The sequence below is a fragment of the Camelus bactrianus genome, chromosome 16, assembly GCF_048773025.1.
Source record: "Camelus bactrianus isolate YW-2024 breed Bactrian camel chromosome 16, ASM4877302v1, whole genome shotgun sequence".
Classification (NCBI taxonomy): domain Eukaryota; kingdom Metazoa; phylum Chordata; class Mammalia; order Artiodactyla; family Camelidae; genus Camelus; species Camelus bactrianus.
Window position 1 is genome coordinate 40,910,236 of NC_133554.1, and position 20,548 is coordinate 40,930,783.

General features: G+C 40.7%; 2 protein-coding genes, 1 long non-coding RNA gene and 1 pseudogene across 4 annotated transcripts in view; 1 reads left to right on the forward strand and 3 right to left on the reverse strand.

Annotated features, from left to right (window-relative positions):
- LOC141573631 (uncharacterized) overlaps nucleotides 1–2,630 on the reverse strand; it is a 4,597-nt gene extending 1,967 nt beyond the window's left edge. The window contains exons 1-2 of the long non-coding RNA XR_012499568.1: nucleotides 2,494–2,630; nucleotides 1,488–1,634 (exon numbers count right to left, since the gene is read on the reverse strand). This is a non-coding gene — a long non-coding RNA (uncharacterized LOC141573631). The remainder of the gene's footprint in view (nucleotides 1–1,487; nucleotides 1,635–2,493) is intronic.
- DOC2B (double C2 domain beta) overlaps nucleotides 1–3,914 on the forward strand; it is a 25,544-nt gene extending 21,630 nt beyond the window's left edge. Inside the window, exons 8-9 of the mRNA XM_074343202.1 lie at nucleotides 90–186; nucleotides 655–3,914. Of these exons, the coding sequence (XP_074199303.1) occupies nucleotides 90–186; nucleotides 655–791 (234 nt within the window). The 3' untranslated portion in view covers nucleotides 792–3,914. The remainder of the gene's footprint in view (nucleotides 1–89; nucleotides 187–654) is intronic.
- LOC105071622 (HIG1 domain family member 1A, mitochondrial pseudogene) lies at nucleotides 3,840–17,561 on the reverse strand (annotated as a pseudogene).
- A 1,456-nt stretch (nucleotides 17,562–19,017) lies between these two features.
- YWHAE (tyrosine 3-monooxygenase/tryptophan 5-monooxygenase activation protein epsilon) overlaps nucleotides 19,018–20,548 on the reverse strand; it is a 36,843-nt gene continuing 35,312 nt past the window's right edge. For both annotated transcript variants that reach the window (XM_045518999.2, XM_010958211.3), the window contains one exon: nucleotides 19,018–19,970. Coding sequence is in view for 1 of the 2 variants with exons in the window: in XM_010958211.3 (XP_010956513.1) it covers nucleotides 19,918–19,970 (53 nt within the window). In the remaining variant the exon portion in view is untranslated. The remainder of the gene's footprint in view (nucleotides 19,971–20,548) is intronic.

Sequence of the window (20,548 nt, forward strand, 5' to 3'; positions counted from 1 at the left end):
GACAGAAGTGGGTGAGGTGGGTGAGAGTCCACTATCATCCACTACTGTGCCCTGGCCACCCTCCCAGCCACTCCCCTTCTGGCCACCAGGAATTCTGTTATGAGATCAAGCACGGGGACCTGGCCAAGAAGACCCTGGAGATCACCGTTTGGGATTATGACATTGGAAAATCCAACGATTTCATTGGTGAGGAGACACCTATTTAGCAAAGGGCAGTGGCCCTGAATCAGGCCCCAATCCTGCCTTCCTGGCCACTGGTGAAAGCCAGGGCCATAAACATCTTGCCACCAGAGAGGCCTCAGACAAGTTCGAGCCTGACCCAGAGAGGGAAAGAGGCCTGGCCAGCTCACACAGCAGTCTGTGGTGGAGCAGTTGTGAGAGGTGATGGTGGTCAGCCCCTCGGGCTGGACTCCAGGCCTTTGTGGCCCCAAAGTCCTGGTGGTCTTAATGGCTGTGCACAGTGGAGCTGCCCTGGTCCTGGGCAGAGGAAGGGCAGGATCCCCGGGCCCTGATCCAGGGGAGCCGAGAGTGTGGCATAGCGGTCAGACCACTGTCCACCCTCAGAGCCAGGGGGCAGGCTAGAGAGTCTGGGAGGGGGGGTTGGGGGGCACTGGTTCCACAAGGACCCTGAGAGTCACTGTGGCCCTGCTGCAGGTGGTGTGGTTCTGGGCATCAACGCCAAGGGAGAGCGTCTGAAACACTGGTTTGACTGCCTGAAGAACAAGGACAAGCGGATCGAGCGCTGGCACACACTCACCAACGAGCTCCCGGGGGCTGTTCTCAGCGACTGACCTGCCCCACCCACTGCGCCCACCCCTGCCCAGTACCTGGCCTAGCACCGGCCAGGCCCTGGGCTTCCGCAGCTGCCACTAAGGGCCTCAACCCCCACATTGGGGGAGATCCAGGATGCCTGCTCGGACACAGAGCCACTGCAGCCCCCATTCGGAGGCTGTAGGAGGCCCAGCCTCTCCGAAGGGGCAGCAAGGGCAGAGGGCTGGGCCTGCTTTTGGCCCCTTAGGGCCCAAGAGGGCCAGAGGTGGGGGGAGAGGACCTTGGCCTCAGCACCCACCCAGAGGAAGGGGATGGGGCCGTCTAGGGGACAAGGACCTACTAGAGATCAGCAGGGAGTGAGCTGAGGAGACCCCAGGCTGAGAACAGGAGTGCGGGGCAACCATCAGGGAGAGGGGCGTTATGGGGAGGACAGGACTGTGAGGAAAGTTCATTCCCAAAAGGGTCTGACTACATCTCTTCATCTCTGGCTTGACTGGGAGGGGAAAAGTTGACCTGAGAGCCAGGAGTCCGGTGACGTTCTGGGAGCTCCCAGTGAATGTGGGCAAAGAGCAAGCACTTCACTTAGTGAGTCCTCAGGCCCCTGGGGATGAATGAGACCCAGGGCCTGCCCTCAGGGAGGTTGCCATCTAGTTAGGGAGCTGGAAACAAACCTTTACAACAGGGGTGTGAGGACTGCCTAGGCCAGTCTGACCCACCTGCACGTGCTGCAGATTCTGGACTGACTGCTGGAAGAGCAGGGAGGGCTTCCTGGAGGAAGTGATGCTTCAGCAAGTCCTTGAAGGGTGAGTGCAGCTTCTAGGCAGACAACGGGGGGAGGCCAGTGATGTCGGGGACCGGTCTCTCTGGGCGGGAAGCAGGGGAAAGGTTTGGTAGGAGTGGAACACAGGGGCCATGACACTCAGCCCTGCTCCCACCCCACCTCTAGCTGCCAGGCCAACCTGGATTTGTAGCCATGGGGGGAGGCTTACACAGGCCCAGCACTCCCACCTTTGGATCTCTTTCTCCTCCTGAGGAAGCTGGATCCTGCCTCTTGTTCCCAGAGGCATCAGGTCAGCTACAGTCAAGAAGAGAGTCCCTTTTTCTTTCCACAAAAAGAATAAAAAAGTCCTCCTGTTCTCACCCTCCACCAGGCCCTTCTGGGTTCAGAGTTGGGAAGTGCAGGACCCCAGGTGGTGACCTGCGCATCCTCACCCTACTGCTGTCCCTTTCAGGAGTATTTGGCAGCAGTCCAGGGCCTTGTTTCTGGGAAGGCCTGCAGGGCTGGCTCTGTCCTCCAGAAGTAGAAAGAGAGCCACCCTGCACCCCAGGTCAGGGTCTCCAGGAAGGGGTTGAGGGCATCAGAATCTTGGGCCCAGGCCTGAAGCCCCAAACTCTTCCTGCCAACCAAGGGGTCTTCAATACTGGATGAACAAATGCAGAACCCAGGAATTTTTGTGTTCAACCCATCACTGCAGTGATGGGAAACGGAGCCCAGAAAGGGAAAGCGACTCACCCAAGGCCTTCCAGCGCTACCACAGCTGGGGCAGACCGTGTTCATGGCCCCTGCCCCACCTCCTTCGTTTTTTTCCTAAGAAGTCTTTGTGCATGACAAGGGTTTTACATGCACTGTCTAAATGATTCTTCACAACCCTATGAGATGGGCTTAACTCTCATCCCCGTTTGATAGATGAGGAAACAGATTCAGAGAGGCTGAGTAGTTACCAGTGTCACACAGCTGCAAGGGAGTGAACCAGGACTGAAGCTCAGGTCTTCTGACTGCCATGTCCTCCGGTTGCCTGGGGGACAGTACTCCCCAGTCTCCTCCCTTTTGGGCTGTTAGGGCTCAGCAGAGATACTCAGGTGAAGACACGGTAAACTCCAGTGGGTGATGGAGGTGTGGGGACTCAGCCTGTGGTCCAGCTGCCTTGTCTTCTAGATGGCTTTGAAATCGTTTGTGCCACTTAGGGCTTCCTCAGCAGTCTACTGCCCAGTCCCAGAATTCAGCCACTGAGCCTCTGAACCTGTGAGCCAGGCCCTGGTTCCTTGAGGGGACTGAGACAAGGTCTTCACTTTTCTCCATACAGCTGGAATGGGGGAAACTCTGGGAGCCTAAAGTCAAAATAAGAGAGAGATGGTCTATTTTGAGGAGCCTTGTGTCTGGGTGAGGTCTGGGTATCTTCTTAGCTTTGCCTTTTTGGGGGTGGCCTCATTCAGAGAGGAGCCTCACAGGATCCCTGTGAACACGTGGAAATGCTGAATGGCAAAGTTAGAAGTACGCCTAGAGCCTTATCTAGGACAGCTTCCTTATCAGACACATGGAGAAGCTGAGGCCCAGCAAGCAGGTGCCTGTACAGGGCCCAGCTGGGACAAGAACTCAAGGCACCTGGTCTGAGGCTTTCTACTGCAGACTTAGGCCTGAAAAATGGTTCCAGTTGACCATAGGGACAGTCGGGCTGGGAGGTGGGTCTTCTGAACAGCCAACCCTAGAGGAGGAGGGGCAGGAGGCCCCCCAGGCAGTGACAGAACCTCCACTAGGACTCTGGCACTATTCTGGAACCCTTGCAGATTGTATCTCTATTAAAGAAAAATCGCTTTGAGAAGCTGCAGTATCAGCTCTGCCTTTGACCCCAAACTGGCATCTTTCCTCTGGCCCATCAGCCCTACACAGTCAAGGAATTTGAAGCAAAAAAAAGTCATTCCAAAGTCAGGTGTCAGTAACGAGGGGGTCGCCAGATGCTCGCTCGACATCCACCTGCACCCCTACCCTCTCCCTAGTCCCGTCCACCGCCACCACTAGCCAATACCCAGCGGGCCCGTCTTCCAATTCCGAAGCGGTAACCTCCTGACCTCTAGTGGCGAGAACGAGGAACTGCATCTCCTGGCCCGAGCATGTCCTCCCTTTGTTTCTTCTCCAACGGAGAGAACCTCCCGATGCATGGACTCTGGCTGTCTTCGACGCAGACTCGTGCACTGCTTACCACCGTTTTGCTATCATGTGACGGCTGCAGAAACCGTCCTTAAACTGCAGCCCCACACACAACTTTTGTACTTTCGTCTGACTTACCCAAAGGTGTCCTTTTTAAGTCTTATTTGTTAATATTTATAATGACATATAATCCAAAGTAAATGGAAACGTTCATTGAGATCCTATTGGCTTGGAAGTCTCATTTTAATAGATTTGAGTGGGTGGGCAGAAAAGAACGAGAGCCTGGCAACCGGGACTGGCTCCACCCAAACTGTCTTGTTTACTCTGAACCAAGACCCCGTTTGAGGTTACAGGTGGGGAAATGAAATCTCTGAGGGGTTAAAATATTTGTGCAGAATCACAAATGACAGATCCAGGACTCACCTCATGCCTCCCAAGACCTGTTACAGCAGGATCAGCACACCATGCAGTCATCTCTGCATTCACCCAGCAGCTGTGGGGTGTTAACTGTAAGGCCGGCCACTGGTCTAGGTACCTGGGGCAGATTCATCAGTGAGACGGTAAATAAATAGTAAATATAATAATGATATATTAAAAGATGACAGGGGGAAAAAAGGGTATAAAGGAATCATGTGGGCTGGGAAGGTTGGGCTTAAATAAGGAGGTCAGGTGGCCTCCAGAGAAGGTGACTTGGTGCTAAGACTTGGTGAAGGAGGGAGCTAGGGGGAGACTTGAGGAAAGTGTTCCGAATGGAGGGAAGAGCCAGTGCCCCAAGAGGTGGGGGTGGGCTTGGCGGGACAGGACTTGCAAGGAGACCCGCGTGGGCAGAGCAGGGAAGAGCAGTAGACAAGGACATAGGGGAACCGAGCACTGGCTCACGTAGGACTATAAAGACTGTGGCTTTCACTCTGCATGCGAGGGATGTGAACTCCTGCTCACCTGTGAACAAACCTGTGGTCTGGGGCAGGCCATCAGGCCCAGTTTGGAGGTCCCTCTGGTGGAGGCATGCCAGTGGGTCCAGGGTTCAAGGTCAGTATCCAGAGCAGTGGTGGCCGGGTCCTAACTAGAGTCCTCTGTGGCACGACTTTGGTCAGTCAGTGTTTTGGCCACCAGCCTCCTTTAGCAACCGCCTCTGTGGCCAGCCTAATCTTCCAGGCCTTCCGCCCATTCTCTGAGCTACCTGATACCCTTCCAGCATATTCCTTTTCTGCTTACGTTCACCAGAGTCAAAGCCTGTTATTTGCAACAAAGAATCCTGCCTGGTGTTGATGCAATCTGATCATCTAGGTCTCAAGTGTCACCCCTTTGTGAGGCCTGCCTTGACAGCCTGTCACTTTCTCCCCCAGCACCCTGCTTTCTTTCCCTCATGGCACGTATCACCGAAATCACCTTGTGTATTTTCTCATTCCTTTCTCCCCTTACTAACCTTCATGAGAGCAGAGGCCACATCTGTCTTATTCACCTCAGTAGCCCCAGACCAGGATGGAGCTTAGAGTAGGCCTCTAATGAGTATTTGTTAAACAAATGGATGAAAGCTGCCAACAGACACTCTTTGAAAGGTGCCAAATTATGATAATGCTGGGTCCAAGCCCAGATGAATGTGCACAAGACTCCTGCTCCTGGGGTAGATGAAAAAGAACCCCAGGAACCACAGGTTCTGTGAGTAGAGAAAGGGAGAAGTGGGGAGGGGAGAGAGGGAGGAAGGATCAAGATGGTAGGGTAAGCTCACTTCCCCCAACAAACACATCAAAAATACATCTACATGTGGAACAATTCTCAACAAAAACTACCTGGAAACTGGCAGAACTCCCATACAACCAAGGCTGCAAGAAAGATTCCGCATAAACCGATAGAATGGGAGGAAAAGCATCAGATCAGGACCTGTGTCCTGGGAGGGGATTAAGAGGGAGCTTGCAGGGGTAGGTCCTCACCCTGGGGAGTGAGCAGGTTAAGCGACAGTCCTGGGGTCCTATGTGGAGGAGACAAGACCCCTTGGCTGCTTGGAGAACAGTTGGGACAGACGGGAAGGGTGAAGCCTAGGCCCCACTTGTGAGGAATGCACAGATGCAGCTGCCACCTCACTGGGCTCCCCAGCCCAAGCTGAGTGAAAACCCTGGCTCCACTTACTCCCTACCACAGCTTGGCACTGGATCTAGGGCAGCTCCAGGTCCTGGGGAAAGACTTGATCTAGGGACACAGAGGTGGCCGGGGGGCCTGGGGTGTGGTATAAGTGGGGCGGCAGCAGCCATTGTTGACAGTTACTCAAACAGCACTACAGAAGCAGCCCCAACTTCTGACGGCAGCTTCACTTCCCGCAACCACAATGCCACGTTCCCTGGTCCCAGCTGAGCAAATGCTCTATCCTCGCCCAGTCCACACCAAAAGTTTGTACTACATCTGGGATGTCCACAACAGGAAGAAAGACACAAACTTGGGCTCCATCTGAGCAGAGCCACAGATGCCTACACAAGCAGCTCATTGAAGCTCTGTTAGCACACAAACCCTGCTTACTTCAGTGCTTCCCTCCTTCAGGGCAAAGTCCCCAGAGTAGAGAGAAGGAAAAACACACACTTGAAGGGAACAGAGCCAGCTCCAGCCCGACCCTCAGAGCTTCTGCTCCAGCAACTTGAGAGCAGACCCTGCCCAACAGGACGACTGCAGCCAGTGAGAAGAGAGGAAGTGTCACCTCACCTTGCACAGGCTTTACCTCCTCCAACACCAGCCATACCCTCTTATCAAGACGATAGTAGCCAGCACATCCTGTGGAAAGACATGGCTGGCATCCACATCAAATCCAATCTTCACACCAAAGACACTGGGCACACCCAGTCTACATAGGAATGCGCCCGCATAAAAACACCCCTTCAAGACCACAACAGATAACCGTTCCACTTAAATTCACAGAGACAGAGAAAGTTAAGTGAAATGAAAAGGCAGAGAAACTACTCTCAATTGAAAGACCAAGAGAAAACCCCTGAAGAAATAATGAAAAGGAGATGGTCTACAATGAATTCAAAAAGTTGGTAATAAATATGCTAACTGAATTAAGAAAGAGAATTGATCTAAGCACAGATCATTTAACAAGGAATTAGAAACTATAAAGAAGACTCAATCAAAAATTGGTAATTCAATCTCGGAGATAAAAAAGCACTCTATAAGCATTGATAGCAAACTAAATGACACAGAAGTGATCCGGAAGATAGAACAATGGAAATCATCCAATCAGAACGGCAGCCAGAAAGACAGAAAAATAAATAAATAAAGCATACAAGATCTACAGGATGATATAAAATGTGCCAATATTCACATTATACAGGTTCCAGAAGGAGAAGAAAGGGTTAAAAATGTATTTGAAGAAATAATGGCTGAAGACTTCCAAAACCTAAAGGAGGAAAACAGATATCTAGGTACAGAAAGCACAGAGGATCCCATACAAAATGAACCCCAAAAACCCACACAAAGACATCATAATTAAAATGGCAAAAGTTAAAGAGAGAATTCTAAAGACAGCAAGAGAAAAATAGTCATATGCAAAGGAATCCCCATAAGGCTATCAGCTGATTTCCTTGCAGAAACTTGGCAAGCCATAAGGGAGTGGCATGATATATCCAGAGGCCTAAAAGGGAAAAACCTGCAACCTAGGAGAATCTACCCAGCAAGATTATTATTTAGAATAGAAGAAGAGGCAAAGAACTTCTCATATAAGCAAAAACTAAAAGAATTCAGCAATACTAAACCTACCCTTAAAGAAATGTTGAAGGATCTTCTCTAAATGGAAAAGAAGTAAGAGCTGTGAAAAAGGGAAATCTCAATAGGAAAGGCAAATTTATTATAAGGACTGAAGGTCATTTAAATAAGCCACTATATATATAGATTTAAAAAAAAGTGAAAGCAACTATAAATACAATAAACAGCAGAGATAAGCATGAAGATGTAAAATATGACATCAAAAACACAAAATGTGGGAGAGGGGAGTAAAAAAGAAAATGTAGATCTTTTAGAATATGTTTGAACTTAAATGATTATCAGTTTAAACCAAGTAGATATAATTATGGGTCAACTTAGATGAATCCCATGGTAGCCACAAATCAAAAACTTACAATAGATACACAAAAACCAAAAAGAAAAGAACACAAGCATACTACAAAAGAAAATCATCAAATGACCAATGGAGGAAACAAAGAGAAGAAATGAACAGAGAAGAACCACAAAAATAATTGGAAAACAAGTACTAAAATGGCAATAAGTACACACCTATCAAAAATTACTTTAAATGTCAATGGACTAAATGCTCCAATCAAAAGATGTAGGGTGGCTGATAAAAGGTATCTGAACGGCAGGGAAGAGGCAAAACTGTCACTATTTGCTGATGACACAATACTCTATATAAAAGAACCCTTAAGTCTAAACCTAAAAACTATTAGAACTAATAAGTAAATTCAGCAATGTTGCAGGGTACAAGAGGAACATACAGAAATCTGTTGCATTTCTATACACTAATAATGAAATATCAGAAAGAAAAAGTAAAACCAAAAGCTCATTTAAAATTGCATGAAAAATAAATTAAATATCTAGGAATAAATTTAACCAAGGATGTGAAAAACCTGTAGTCTGAAAACTATAAAACACTGATGAAGGAAACTGAAGATGATTTAAAGAAATAGAAAGATAACCTATGCTCTTGACAGGAATAATTCATATTATTAAAATGGTCATATTACCCAAAGAAATCTACAGATTTAATGCAATCCCCAACCAAACACCCATTTTTCACAGAACAAGAACAAATAATCTTTTTTTTTAAGAACAAATAATCTTAAAATTTATGTGAAACCACAAAAGACCCCAAACTGCCAAAGCAATCATGAGGAAAAAGAACAATGCTGGAGGGGAGATGATACAGCTCAAGTGGTAGAGCGCATCTTAGCATACACAAGGTCCTGGGTTCAGTCCCCAGCATCTCCTCTAAAAATAAAACAAGTAAGTAAACCTAATTACTTCCCCTACTAAAAAATTTTTTTAATAAATTAAAAAAAAAAAAAGACCAAGGCTGGAGGAATAATCCTCCCAGACTTCAGACAATACTACAGAGCTACAGTAATCAGATTAAAAAGCATGGTATTGGTATAGAAACAGACATGGATCAATGGAACAGAATAGAGAGCCCAGAAATAAACCCATAGACCTATGGTCAGTTAATCTTCGACAAAGGAGGCAAGAATGTACAATGGAGAAAAGACAGTCTCTTCACCAAGTGGCACTGGGAAAACTGGACAGCAGCATATAAATCAATAAAGTTAGAACACTCCCTCACACCAAACAAAAATAAACTCAAAATGGCTTAAAGACTTAAATATAAGACAAGACACAATAAACCTAGAAGAAAACATAGACAAAACATTCCCTGACATACATCTTAGCAATGTTCTCGTAGGGTAGTCTACCCAGGCAATAGAAATAGAGCAAAAATAAACAAATGGGACCTAATTAAACTTACAAGCTTTTGCACAGCAAAGCGTAAGCAAAATAAACTGACAACCTATGGAAAGGGAGAAAATATTTGCAAATGATGCGACCGACAAAGGTTTAATTTCCAGAATACATAAACAGCTCATACAACTTAATAACAAGAAAACCTCTCAGCCTGAAGAGGCTCTTCAACATTTCCTGTTGTAAAATCTTCTCACAATAAATTTTTAGTTTTCTTTTATCTGAAAATGTATTTATTTCACTTTCATTCTTGAAGGATGTTTTCATTAGTATAGAATTCTGGGTTAGCTTTTTTCTTCTTTGAGCACTTTAATGTTGCTGTTTTTCTGGCTTCTGTTACTTCTAGTGAAAAGTCAATGACTTGAAATGTTATTCACTTGTATATAATCTGTTCATTTGTTGATATGTATATATTCTGTTTTCAGTATTTTTCCTTTGATTTTTCAGCAGTTTGATTACAATGTGCCCTAGTATTCATTTTCTTTGTATTTATTTTCTTTTCAGTGGACTTCTGTTGTATATTTGTCTTCCACAAAATGTGAGTTTTTCCCACCTCATTTTTTCCCTTCCCTCCCTCTGCATTTACACGTATGCTAGAACTTTTGACATTGATACTATCTCACAGTTTCCTCCAAGGCTGTGCTTTTTTTTTTTTTTTAAATTGACCCACTGAAGTGATTCATTTTCAACACAAACATAAAACCTCAGTATGACATAGCTAAAAAGCGAGCAACACCAACAGGACCAAAACAGCATCTCTTCTTCTAAGATTTATGTTTTGGCCAGAATTCCCAATACTTGGAATAGCTCAAAGCAAGAGTAATTGCTCCCACAACAAAGCTTCAGACTGCTACACGCATGTGCATTGATAAATGGACATTTTAGTATTTCCCCTGCACTTCCATTTATATAATCCACATGAAAAAATTGCTGCAAAACCCACCATTCCAGTGGGGACAAGTGGTGCCTCTTTAGCTTTTTGGGTAAGTTTAGATCCTCGATCTTTATCATATGAAGAAAGAGAAGCATCTGTGTCAGTTGACAGTGACTGAAGAATCTTCTAAGAACTTTCAAGCACCAACCAGCTTCTGGTGCTCATTGTTCAAAAAAAACCTTTTTCTCTCTTCCTCCTTCATATTGTATAATCTATTGAGCTAACTTCAGGTTCACTGATCCTTCTATTATTTTCATCCTTATTCTGCTGTTAAGACTATTCAGTGAATTTTTATTTCAGATATTGCACTTTTCAGTTCCAAAATGCTATTTTGCTAATTTTTTATAGTTTCAGTATTTCAGCTGAAATTTCCTCTTTTAATTTATCACAAACTTATTTTCTTTCCATCTTTGAACATAGGTTATCATAGAAGCTTTAAAGTCCTTGTCTGCTATGGTGAGAGGACAATAAAACTCTGCTAATTTACATATCTGGGTCACCTCAGGGATAATCTCCACTGATTGTCTCTTGAGTATGGGTCACATTTTCCTATTTTTTCATGTGCTGGATAGTTCTGGATTATATCTAGGTTATTGTAAACGATGAGACTCTAGATTCTGTCATGTTCCTCTGAAGACTTAAATTTTTATCAAGCAGTTACTCAGCTGAAATCAAAATGCAAATTGTCTCACCAGCAATTGGTGGCAGCTGAAATTTCAGTTCCGTCAGCAAAGAGATTTTTTTAATGAGAAAACTATTGAGCATATTTTTAAATGTTGGTTTCAATGTTTCAAAGCACAACATGGCATAATCTGCAGAACAATTCTGTGAATTCCTCAGAAGATTCATTTCCAAATGTCAATGCTGCTGAGAATTTTCCAGCCAAAAAAAAAAGCCAAGCAGAAGTTCTCAGCTCTCAAAATTAAGTCTTATTAAGCTTTCAACCTCTCTGTGAGATGATCTGTAAACACAAATGCTCTTGTCCTCTCCTGCCGCCTTCTGGATTAAATGATTTTTAGAATTTCATTTTAGTTGTCTATTGACTTTTAGCAACACCTCTTTGCATTATTCTTATATAGTGCTTGTCCTAAGTATTACCATATATCCTCAACCTCTCAAGGTCTTCTGAGAATTAATATTGTATCACTTCAAGTAAAATACAAGAAATTTACAATCAAATGTATCCATTTACCATCCCATGGCTGCCTTTTATGCTATCTGTAGTTGCCATATGTATGATGTGCCTACGTATATTATTAATCCCACAATATAATTATAATTTTTGCTTAACACTTTTTAGATTTGTAAAGAAATTAAAAGAGAAATAAGTCTTTTATATTTACCTTAATATTACCATTTCAGGTGTTCTTCCATTCCTTCTTGAAGATCTATCATGGATGCCAACTGTTCTATCTTGTCCTTAGTGCCACAGAGGAAAAAAAACTTTTGCTGCTATTAATATTTCATCAATCCAGAACTTTGAGGTATGAGCTCACAAACATAAATGCAAAATAATTTTAAATAAAATTTTAGCAATTAAAATCCAAAAATATTTTTAAAAGACAATACATAACAATTGGAGTTTATCCCAGGAATAGAGGGTTGGTTTAATATTTAAAATCATTGTAACTCTTATATTCATTAAATTCATTATATTAACAAACTAAAAAAGAAAACCGACATATAATCATCTCAATAGATGAAGAAAAGGCATCTGACAAATCTAACATCCATTCCTGACAAAAACTCTCAGCAAACTAGCAATAGAAGTGAACTCCTCAACCTGAGAAAGGTAATCTATGAAAAACTTGCAGCTAACATCATAGTTAATAGAGAAAGAATACTTTGCATAAGATCAGAAACAGTTCAAAGATGCCTGCTCTTACCATTTCTATTCAACATTGTGCTGGAGGTTCCAGCCAGTGAAATCAGGCAAGATGAACAAAATCAGGAGGGAAAAAGAAGTTAAAACTTTATAGTCAGTCAATATAATTATCTATGAAGAAAATCTGATGAGATCTATAAAACCAAAAACAAAACACCACTACTAGAACTAAGTAAGTTCTGCAAGGCTGCAAGATACAAGACCAATACACAAATATCAATTTTATTTCTATATACTAGCAACAAATGATCAAAAACTGATTTTTAAAGCATACAAAAACATTAAAAATTATGAAATACTTAGGGACAAATATGACAAAAGTGAGACCTGTACACCGAACAGTACAAAACATTGCTGAAATTTTAAAACACCCAAACTATTAGAGAGTTATGCCTTGTTCATGGATCAGAAGACTCAATATTGTTATTAGAACAGGTATCTCACTAAATAAGCACAAAAATAAGTACACAAAAAGATGGCAAATAAGCACACAAAAAGATGCTCAACATCATTAGTCATTAGGAAAATACAAATCAAAGACACAGTGAGATGCCACTATGCACCTATTAGAATGGAAAAATTAAAAAAGACTGACCAAGCCGGCTCTGCAGTGCAACGGGTAGTGCGCTGGACTTCTAAAAAGACTAATCACACCAAGTGCTGCAGGGAACATGGAAGGACAGGTGCTTTCAAGCCACTGCCAGTGGGAATGTAAAATGGTACAATTTGTAAAACAGTGTGACATTTTCTTAAAAAGCTAAGTATATACCTACCATACTATCCAACCATTCCACTCCTATTTAGCCATACAAAAAAAGAAAAAATATGCCCACATAAAGACTTGTCCACATTCACAGCAGCTTTATTAGTAACAGACAAAAACTGGAAACCCAAATGTCCATCAATAATAGGTGAATAGACAAAATTGTGGTATATCGTAACAATGGATACTTCTCAACAATAAGTGATACACAAAACATGGATGAATCTCAAAACAATTATGCTCAAAGAAGCCAGACCCCCTAAAAAAAAAAGAGAGAGAGTACATACTGTATGATTCTGATTATATAAAACTCTAGAAAATGCAGACTAATGTAAAATAACAGAAAGATCAGTGGTTGTGTGGGGAATGAAAGGAAGGGGAAACAGGAGGGAGACAATAACAAAGCAAAACAAGAAAACTTTTGGAGTTGAAGGCTATACGGACTATCTTGATTATGATGATGCTTTTACAAGTGTATACATATGCCAAAATTTATTAAACTAGTAACATTTATATACATGCCTGAATAAGTCAAAAAAAAGCTGTTTAAATGAAAAAAAGTTGTATCTTTCAGAAATTTTCTAAAGACAGCAAGCACACATATAGAATATTTTTGTTTTACACGTAGATGATGCACATTATGTATCTTACTTTTCTCACTTAACACTGTATGCAGACATCTTTCTATATTAGCAGAAATATTTTACCTCATTTTTTTTAAAAACAGCAACATAATATGCATAGTAAGGACGAATCACAATTGATGGGCATTTAGGTTATTTCTAATTTGCTAATATAACGCTGAAATGAACATATTTTGCATATACTTGTGAGCATACACACACAAGCAAAGGATGCATTTTTTTTAAGCTTTCATTTATACTGTCAAATAATGCTCTAAAAAGCCTGTCTCAGAATCTACATCAAACTGTTAGAATAAGTTAATTTAGCAAGGTCATGGAATACAAGGTGAATATATAACAACATTAATGTAAGTAGCAACAATTGGAAAATGAAAAAAATACTGTTGAAAATAACACTAAAAAAATTGCATGCCTAGAAGTAAGTACAGTAAAATGTACCTGATCTCTACATAGAAAGGCACAAAACATTACTGGAAAAAATTAAAGATCTAAATAAATGTAAGAATATACTGTGTTCACGGATTAAAGAACATAATTGTGTAAAGATGTTAATTCTTCCCAAATTTATTTATAAATTCAATAAAATCCTAACCAAAATCCCAGCAGGTTTTTGTTATTGTTCTATTACTGAAATTGACAAGCCAATTCTAAAGTGTATATGGAAGTTCAAAGAGCCAGGAGTAACCAATCTTGAACAACAACAAAAATAAACTGGAGGACTTACATTTACCACATATTGAATTCTTTTAAACCCACAGTGTTGCACTGGCACTAGGACAAACAGACCAATAGAACAATAAATAGTGCTGGATTGACTGAACATCCAATGTGAAAAATGTTTTTAACATCTCCCTATTAACATGCACAATTTAGATTCTAGATGATTCTAGATCTAGATATGATAGATAAGGGCAAACAATGTTTCTAGAAAAACAAAAGATAACAATCTTGGGGTAGGCAAATTATTTCTTAAATAGGACATATAAAGCACTTACCTTAAAGGCAAATATGGATATTTTGGACTATAGACACACTCTATTCTTAAATATATAAAAACCTCCTACAAATAAAATAGGAAAATGGCAATCCACAGAAAAATAGGTAAAAGTGAACATTTAACAAAAGATATCCAAATGTCCAGTAACTATAATAAAAAGTACACAGCCTCATTGTCAGAAAAATGCAAATTAAATTCCGAATGAGATACCACTACACACCCCCTAGAAGGCAACAAAAACAGTGACCACACCAAATGCCTGTTGAGGACGCAGAACAACTGGGATCCTCATACACTGCTGGTAGAACTGTAAAACAGCACAACCTCTCTGGAAAACTGTTTTGCAACATCTACTAAGCTGAACATAAAGATTTCCCTATGACCCGTAATTCCATTCTTAGATAAATATGCCAACATTAACTCATATACATATATGCCAAGACATGTACAAGAATGTCCACAGCAACATTTGTAACATCCGAAAATTGAAAATAAGCCAATGTCCATCCATAGAAGTGTTATACTAATGCAACAAAATACTACATACATAACCGTGAATATAACTATTAGTACAAGCGATATGAGCTAGTCCCACAAACCTAGTGTTGAGAGGGGTAAAATGCCATTTATGTATGACGACACATATCAAGTTCAGAGAGGCAAAACTAATCAATGGCAATGAACAAGACGCTGGTTGCAGGTGTATAAATTAATGAAGAGGGCATGAGGGAGCCCTCTAGGAATACATTGGCCTTGTTCTACTTCCTGATGTGAAGGGTGGTTTAATGGTATGTTCCCTTTGCGAAAATTCATTAAGATGTATATCTTTGATATATTTTTTCTTTACACTTGAATAAAAACTAAAAAAGTACCAATATTCTTATATACTTTCTACATCCTCACAACAAAGTATCCTAGAATCTAATCTATGCCAATTATAACCTTTGCCTAAGTGAAATTGGCATGTTTTGCTTTATTTCTACTTTATGATGAACAATATTGAGTGAAAAAAATTTTTGAAGGTTTATTCCTAGAATTCTGCGGAAAGCAAATTCTGAGGAAGCTGAGCAGTTATTGTAGTCTGTTATGGCTAAAAATGTACCATTAATTAATGGGAAAGAAGCCTTACGTGCTGAAATAAGCCCTATCCCATCTGTTTAGCACCAGAATTCTAAATGGAAAAGGGTCTTTGTGGAAGACCCAGAAACAAGCAACATGGGATGGATGCATGAAGACCAGGAATTTCAGCACAACTGAGAAAATGATCTTACCCTTTAGACAGGGGAAGAAAGCTCCTGGACAAGCTCCTGGGCATGATTCATACCGCTCGGATGGTGCAAGCACACATTCTTAACATCAATTATGTGAGAAACAAGGCACTTTTTAAGAAAAAATAAGATGTTGGTTATATGGAAAGCTCACTCACAGCACTGCAGCAACTTGACAATCTATAAATCATTGGTTATCTGTTTGGATTATGGTTCTACTTGTCCAAGCTGAACTAAACTGGAAGAATTGCTTCATGTGTAAACAACACTAATTTCTAAATTATTAAGCTCCAGATTAAGAAACAAATTGCTGAAAAATTAATATAGGGAGTAAGCCTTTCTCTTTTTAAGACAGTAGCCACCTAAGAGCCCTAAATATACTTATCACTTTATAATCTACTTCCACAATTCTAATGACTTATATTACAGCTTAATATATGTTAGTTTTTGAAGGTGTACTATCAATTGTAAAACATACACTGACCTCAGAAATATTAAAATATTTAAAATTTAAATGACCATTTTGGATAGAGAAAATGTCAATAAAACACTAACAGCCTAAAAGAATAAAAAGAATGCTTAATGGTGTCCTAACCATGGGCTCTTCAGTCATACAAACCTAACTCTGAATCCCGTTTGAATGCCACTAGTTGTGGCGCTTCGGGCAAGTCCTCAACTTCTCCCTATCCGAGTTTTCCTATCTGCAATATGCAGGTGGACAACTCACCTAATTACTGAGTACCTGTGTGCTAGATACTGCTTAGTGAGCACAGTACCTGGTACAAAGCTGATACTCAATGTTAGGTAAATATTAGTTGTTTCAACCCCAAGTCTAGAAACTCAAAAGAAAGGAGATTAAAAAACAAGGTAAGATTTAATTTTGCTGATCTGGGTTGGATCCAGTATCACCACTTTAAAAGCTCACAATTCCTTACCAGTGAGGGGGGAGTAAAGAAGGGAGGGGAAAAATAGGGTTTGGGGATTAAGAGGTACAAATTACTATGTATAAAACAAATAAGCCAAAGCCACAAGAATATATTGTACAGCAGAGAATACAGCCAGTATCTTGTAATAGAGTGCATAACCTTTAAAAATTGAGAATCTTTGTTGTACACTTGATCATGTAATACTGTAAACTAGCCATACCTCAACTTTTTAAAAAAAATAATGGAAGTTAAAAATCTTTATATCTAAACCAAACAAAAACTCAAAATTACCATCTTTGAATTTTACTAGGGATCCCCTGTGAACTCTTACTAAAAATTTCTAAACAAAGGTTCACCTTTATTGCTAATGTTTCAGCATGCTCACTCTTCTCCCTACTGTCGCAGACCAACAGCACAGCAGCTAACTCAGGATTTTTGTTTTTTAAACTCAAGTGGTATGCCCGGAATAGGAGTCATTACATGTCTACATTCATTCCATCAACTTGCCCTTATAATGATGTAACTCAAAATTCATTTTCATCTTCCTAGAAAGCAGCAAAATACCTTTAGAGATTTGCTTCTCTAGCCATCCATCCCAGAATACAAGCATGGCTATAAACCCACTTACTGGTGGCTCCTAGTATTTTATAAACCCACTTACCGGTGGCTCCTAGTATTTTATAAACCCACTTACCGGTGGCTCCTAATATTTAAGAAAACCTTTGGGTTTAAAATTTTTTCAAAGCAATTACCAAAAAAGTAAAAATTAAAACAACGGCATTCAAGTTAAAAAGGTAACTGGAGTTTCTATTGACATCAACTAATCCTCAAAGATGACTAAACTAAGAGCTGAAAAAGAGAAACTACCTTAGCAGACCAGATACAGGAAGTAGACACTGCCCTTACAAAGGCAGTCATCTTCTTGCAGTCTTCCCTGGTCCTTTCAATCTTTGACATGGATCTAAAAAAAGACTTGTCCCAATCACTGCTCTCCTTCATAAGTACCTTCATTGATTTCTTTGGAAGTTTCTTCTCCATACCAAGATTGCTACATCATTGAAAATGTTCATGGCATCCTGAGATTGCTGAATAATAAGACAATGAAGTCTACACAGCCAACTATGGAAACTTTTCACCAAACTCAAGTGACAAACAAACTTGACAATCGCCTCCATAAACCAGACTATTTTATAAAACCATTAACTATGTGTTTATTTGAACTCTTCAAGCCAGGCATTCACGTCTCAGTGTTTAGTGTGGGAGAAGCCTGCAAACCCCTGAATCCCATTAGTGATTTCTTTAAAAATCTGTAATAGAACTTATGAAAATCTCTTGGAGGTGGCTCCAAATAGTTTATATACAATCATCTCCAAATATCTGGCGGAAAAGCAATTCACAAAAACGTTTATCCTAACTTACTGGCACACTTATTTTAGTAAGATAAGAACTACTAAGACATCATTCACCTGTTAATTTTCCAAGTTTTCACTACAAAGAACTTAACCCAAGGTATACTTTTGGTGTCAACATTTCATTTAACAATGCGCCAACTGTGGTGAAGCTAGTTCTCATACATCGTTGACAGGGCTATAATGTCAAACAGCCCTTTTGCAGGGAACCTGGACAGTATTTACCAATTGAAAAGTATGTTTTCTGACACAGGAAATCTACGAATGTACTGAACAGATATATACGAAATTATTGTAGTAGACCATTACAAGGACATTCACTGCAGCACCATTTACATTTGCAAGGCTGGAAACAATCTGAATGTCCAAAAGCAACCAACTTTTTTTCCATAAATCATGAGTACAATGTGATGCAGTCATTCGAATGAGGTATCTCAATGCCTGATATACAATGACCCATTTAAACTAAGTATCTAATACACAATGATGTGTAAAATCTCTCTGGAATATACTTACAGTGAGCATTCCCAGTAAAGGGGACCGCTAATGGTTCACTATGTGACATGTACTACTGACAATGCATTTAATTATTCTTCTCCACTCCTGCCACTGACCTGGGGGGATGGGGGGATGTTTTACCTCAGCCTAAGGATTATTCTGACACATTCGGCCTTATTTGGTCATACAACCCAAAAACCTGCATGCTAGAGGATGATCCATAATTAGACCTTGTATTAAATATACTGGTGCTTTAATAATTAAAGTACTATGTTGCTACCTGGTTTAGAAGACAGGATACTTGGACTACTTATACTTTCTGTTCTTCACAACCAGGTTATAGGTACATTTTCTCCCCCTAGAAACATACATCATTCTTGGGAAACAGACGAGTTATGGAAGAAAAAAAAGGGGGGGATCTTTTCACATTCAGGCAAACAATATCGTCAATGTGTTTAGACTAGAGATTTTATTTTAGAAGGATAAAGGATGGAGGCGCAATAATATTTGGCATTTTTAATTTAGGTTTGTTTTATTTAAGTTTAATGTTAATCCATGCTGTGTTTCAGTAAGAACAATACAGATTCTGTATCTGTGGCTCCAGTCAGATATCCAGTAGTACAAATTAGCTTCAAGTTACACATACTGAACAAAAGAGGTTGAGCGAGCGAAGGAGGGGAGGAGGGGCCTGGGGGGAGAGGGAAGAAGAAGAAACAAAGAATTGAACACGCATGCAGGCTTTTCCATACCACCTTCAATGCTACCTGCTTCAGAGGGACAGTAAAAGTAGGCAAGAATGAGCAGCCACGGATTGTTGAACTGTTACCAGCACCACGCTTTTCAGCAACACTTCAGCAGAGTTTGAAACACTTTTTACAGCAAAATCATTATAACAAACTCCCCAAACAACCTTTTTTAACCACCTCAAGCTAACACCCAATTAATTTTAAACATTGGTATAAAATTCAATTTAAACAATTAGAAAAAGGAAAAATGATACCATATACGCCTCTATAGTGTGATTAATCTTTCTCTTAGATGCTTGCCATCACCTAGAAGTCTAATGGTTTCGAATGTAATCCATTTCTAATGGTGATCTTGCCACATTTGGCAGGAGACAATACAGTAATGCTGAAAAAGCCTCTATGCAGTCCTGTTAGTGTCTTAAAGAACCTAAAAGCTGGGACCAGTAAAATCCACAGAAATTCACTCTTGCCTTTAAGAACTTTTGAAAACTGTTTAAAAAAAAAAAAAAAAAAAACCAACAGGGCAGGAACCTAAATTCTGAGACCAAATGTAAAAGTCAGATTTTGTGGTTCTCAGTGACAATGGGGGAATTTCCAAGAGGGGTGGGATGGGAAGGTGTAGGGTGGTCAGAGATGGTTTCTCTTGTTGGCTTTTATGTCTCACTGATTTTCATCTTCCACATCCTGCAGCGCTTCTTTATTCTGCTCTTCACCTGCAAATAAAAATGACAGTAAATTATTTCATAACAATTAAATTAGGCTGCTGTGGTCACTAAGGTATCATTCCAAGCATAAAGATTCCTTAACACTTGCTACAATTGGTTTAAACACAGACAAGCAAAGGATTTCTACCACCCTTGACATCTGAGATGCCTAAACCAAGAGGTGCTGCTGGATCAAGGTCCTGAATAATCAACAGGATTGGGAGGAAAAAAAAAAAAAAAAAACTCAATGTTTTTATGCTAAATAAGCTCTTAAACAGCCAAGGTAACCATATTATTTAAATGATTTTCAAGCTTTCATGTATATCTTGAGTCAAAATACTCTTTCTCAATAACCTCTTCAAGAACCAAGAGTAATTTTTTGCAAAACCTAATTTATCCACAGGCTCTATATTAGAAAGGTTTCAGTAAGAGAAATGAGCAGCAAAATGCTTCAAAGGAATTCTATAGTTTTGGAATGAGGGTTCTGGTTTTGTAAATGAGTATTTTATATGTTGTATTATGGACAGTCACACCAAACCATAAACCAGATTTCACTCCAGAGTGACACAGCATGCTCAAAGTAAACC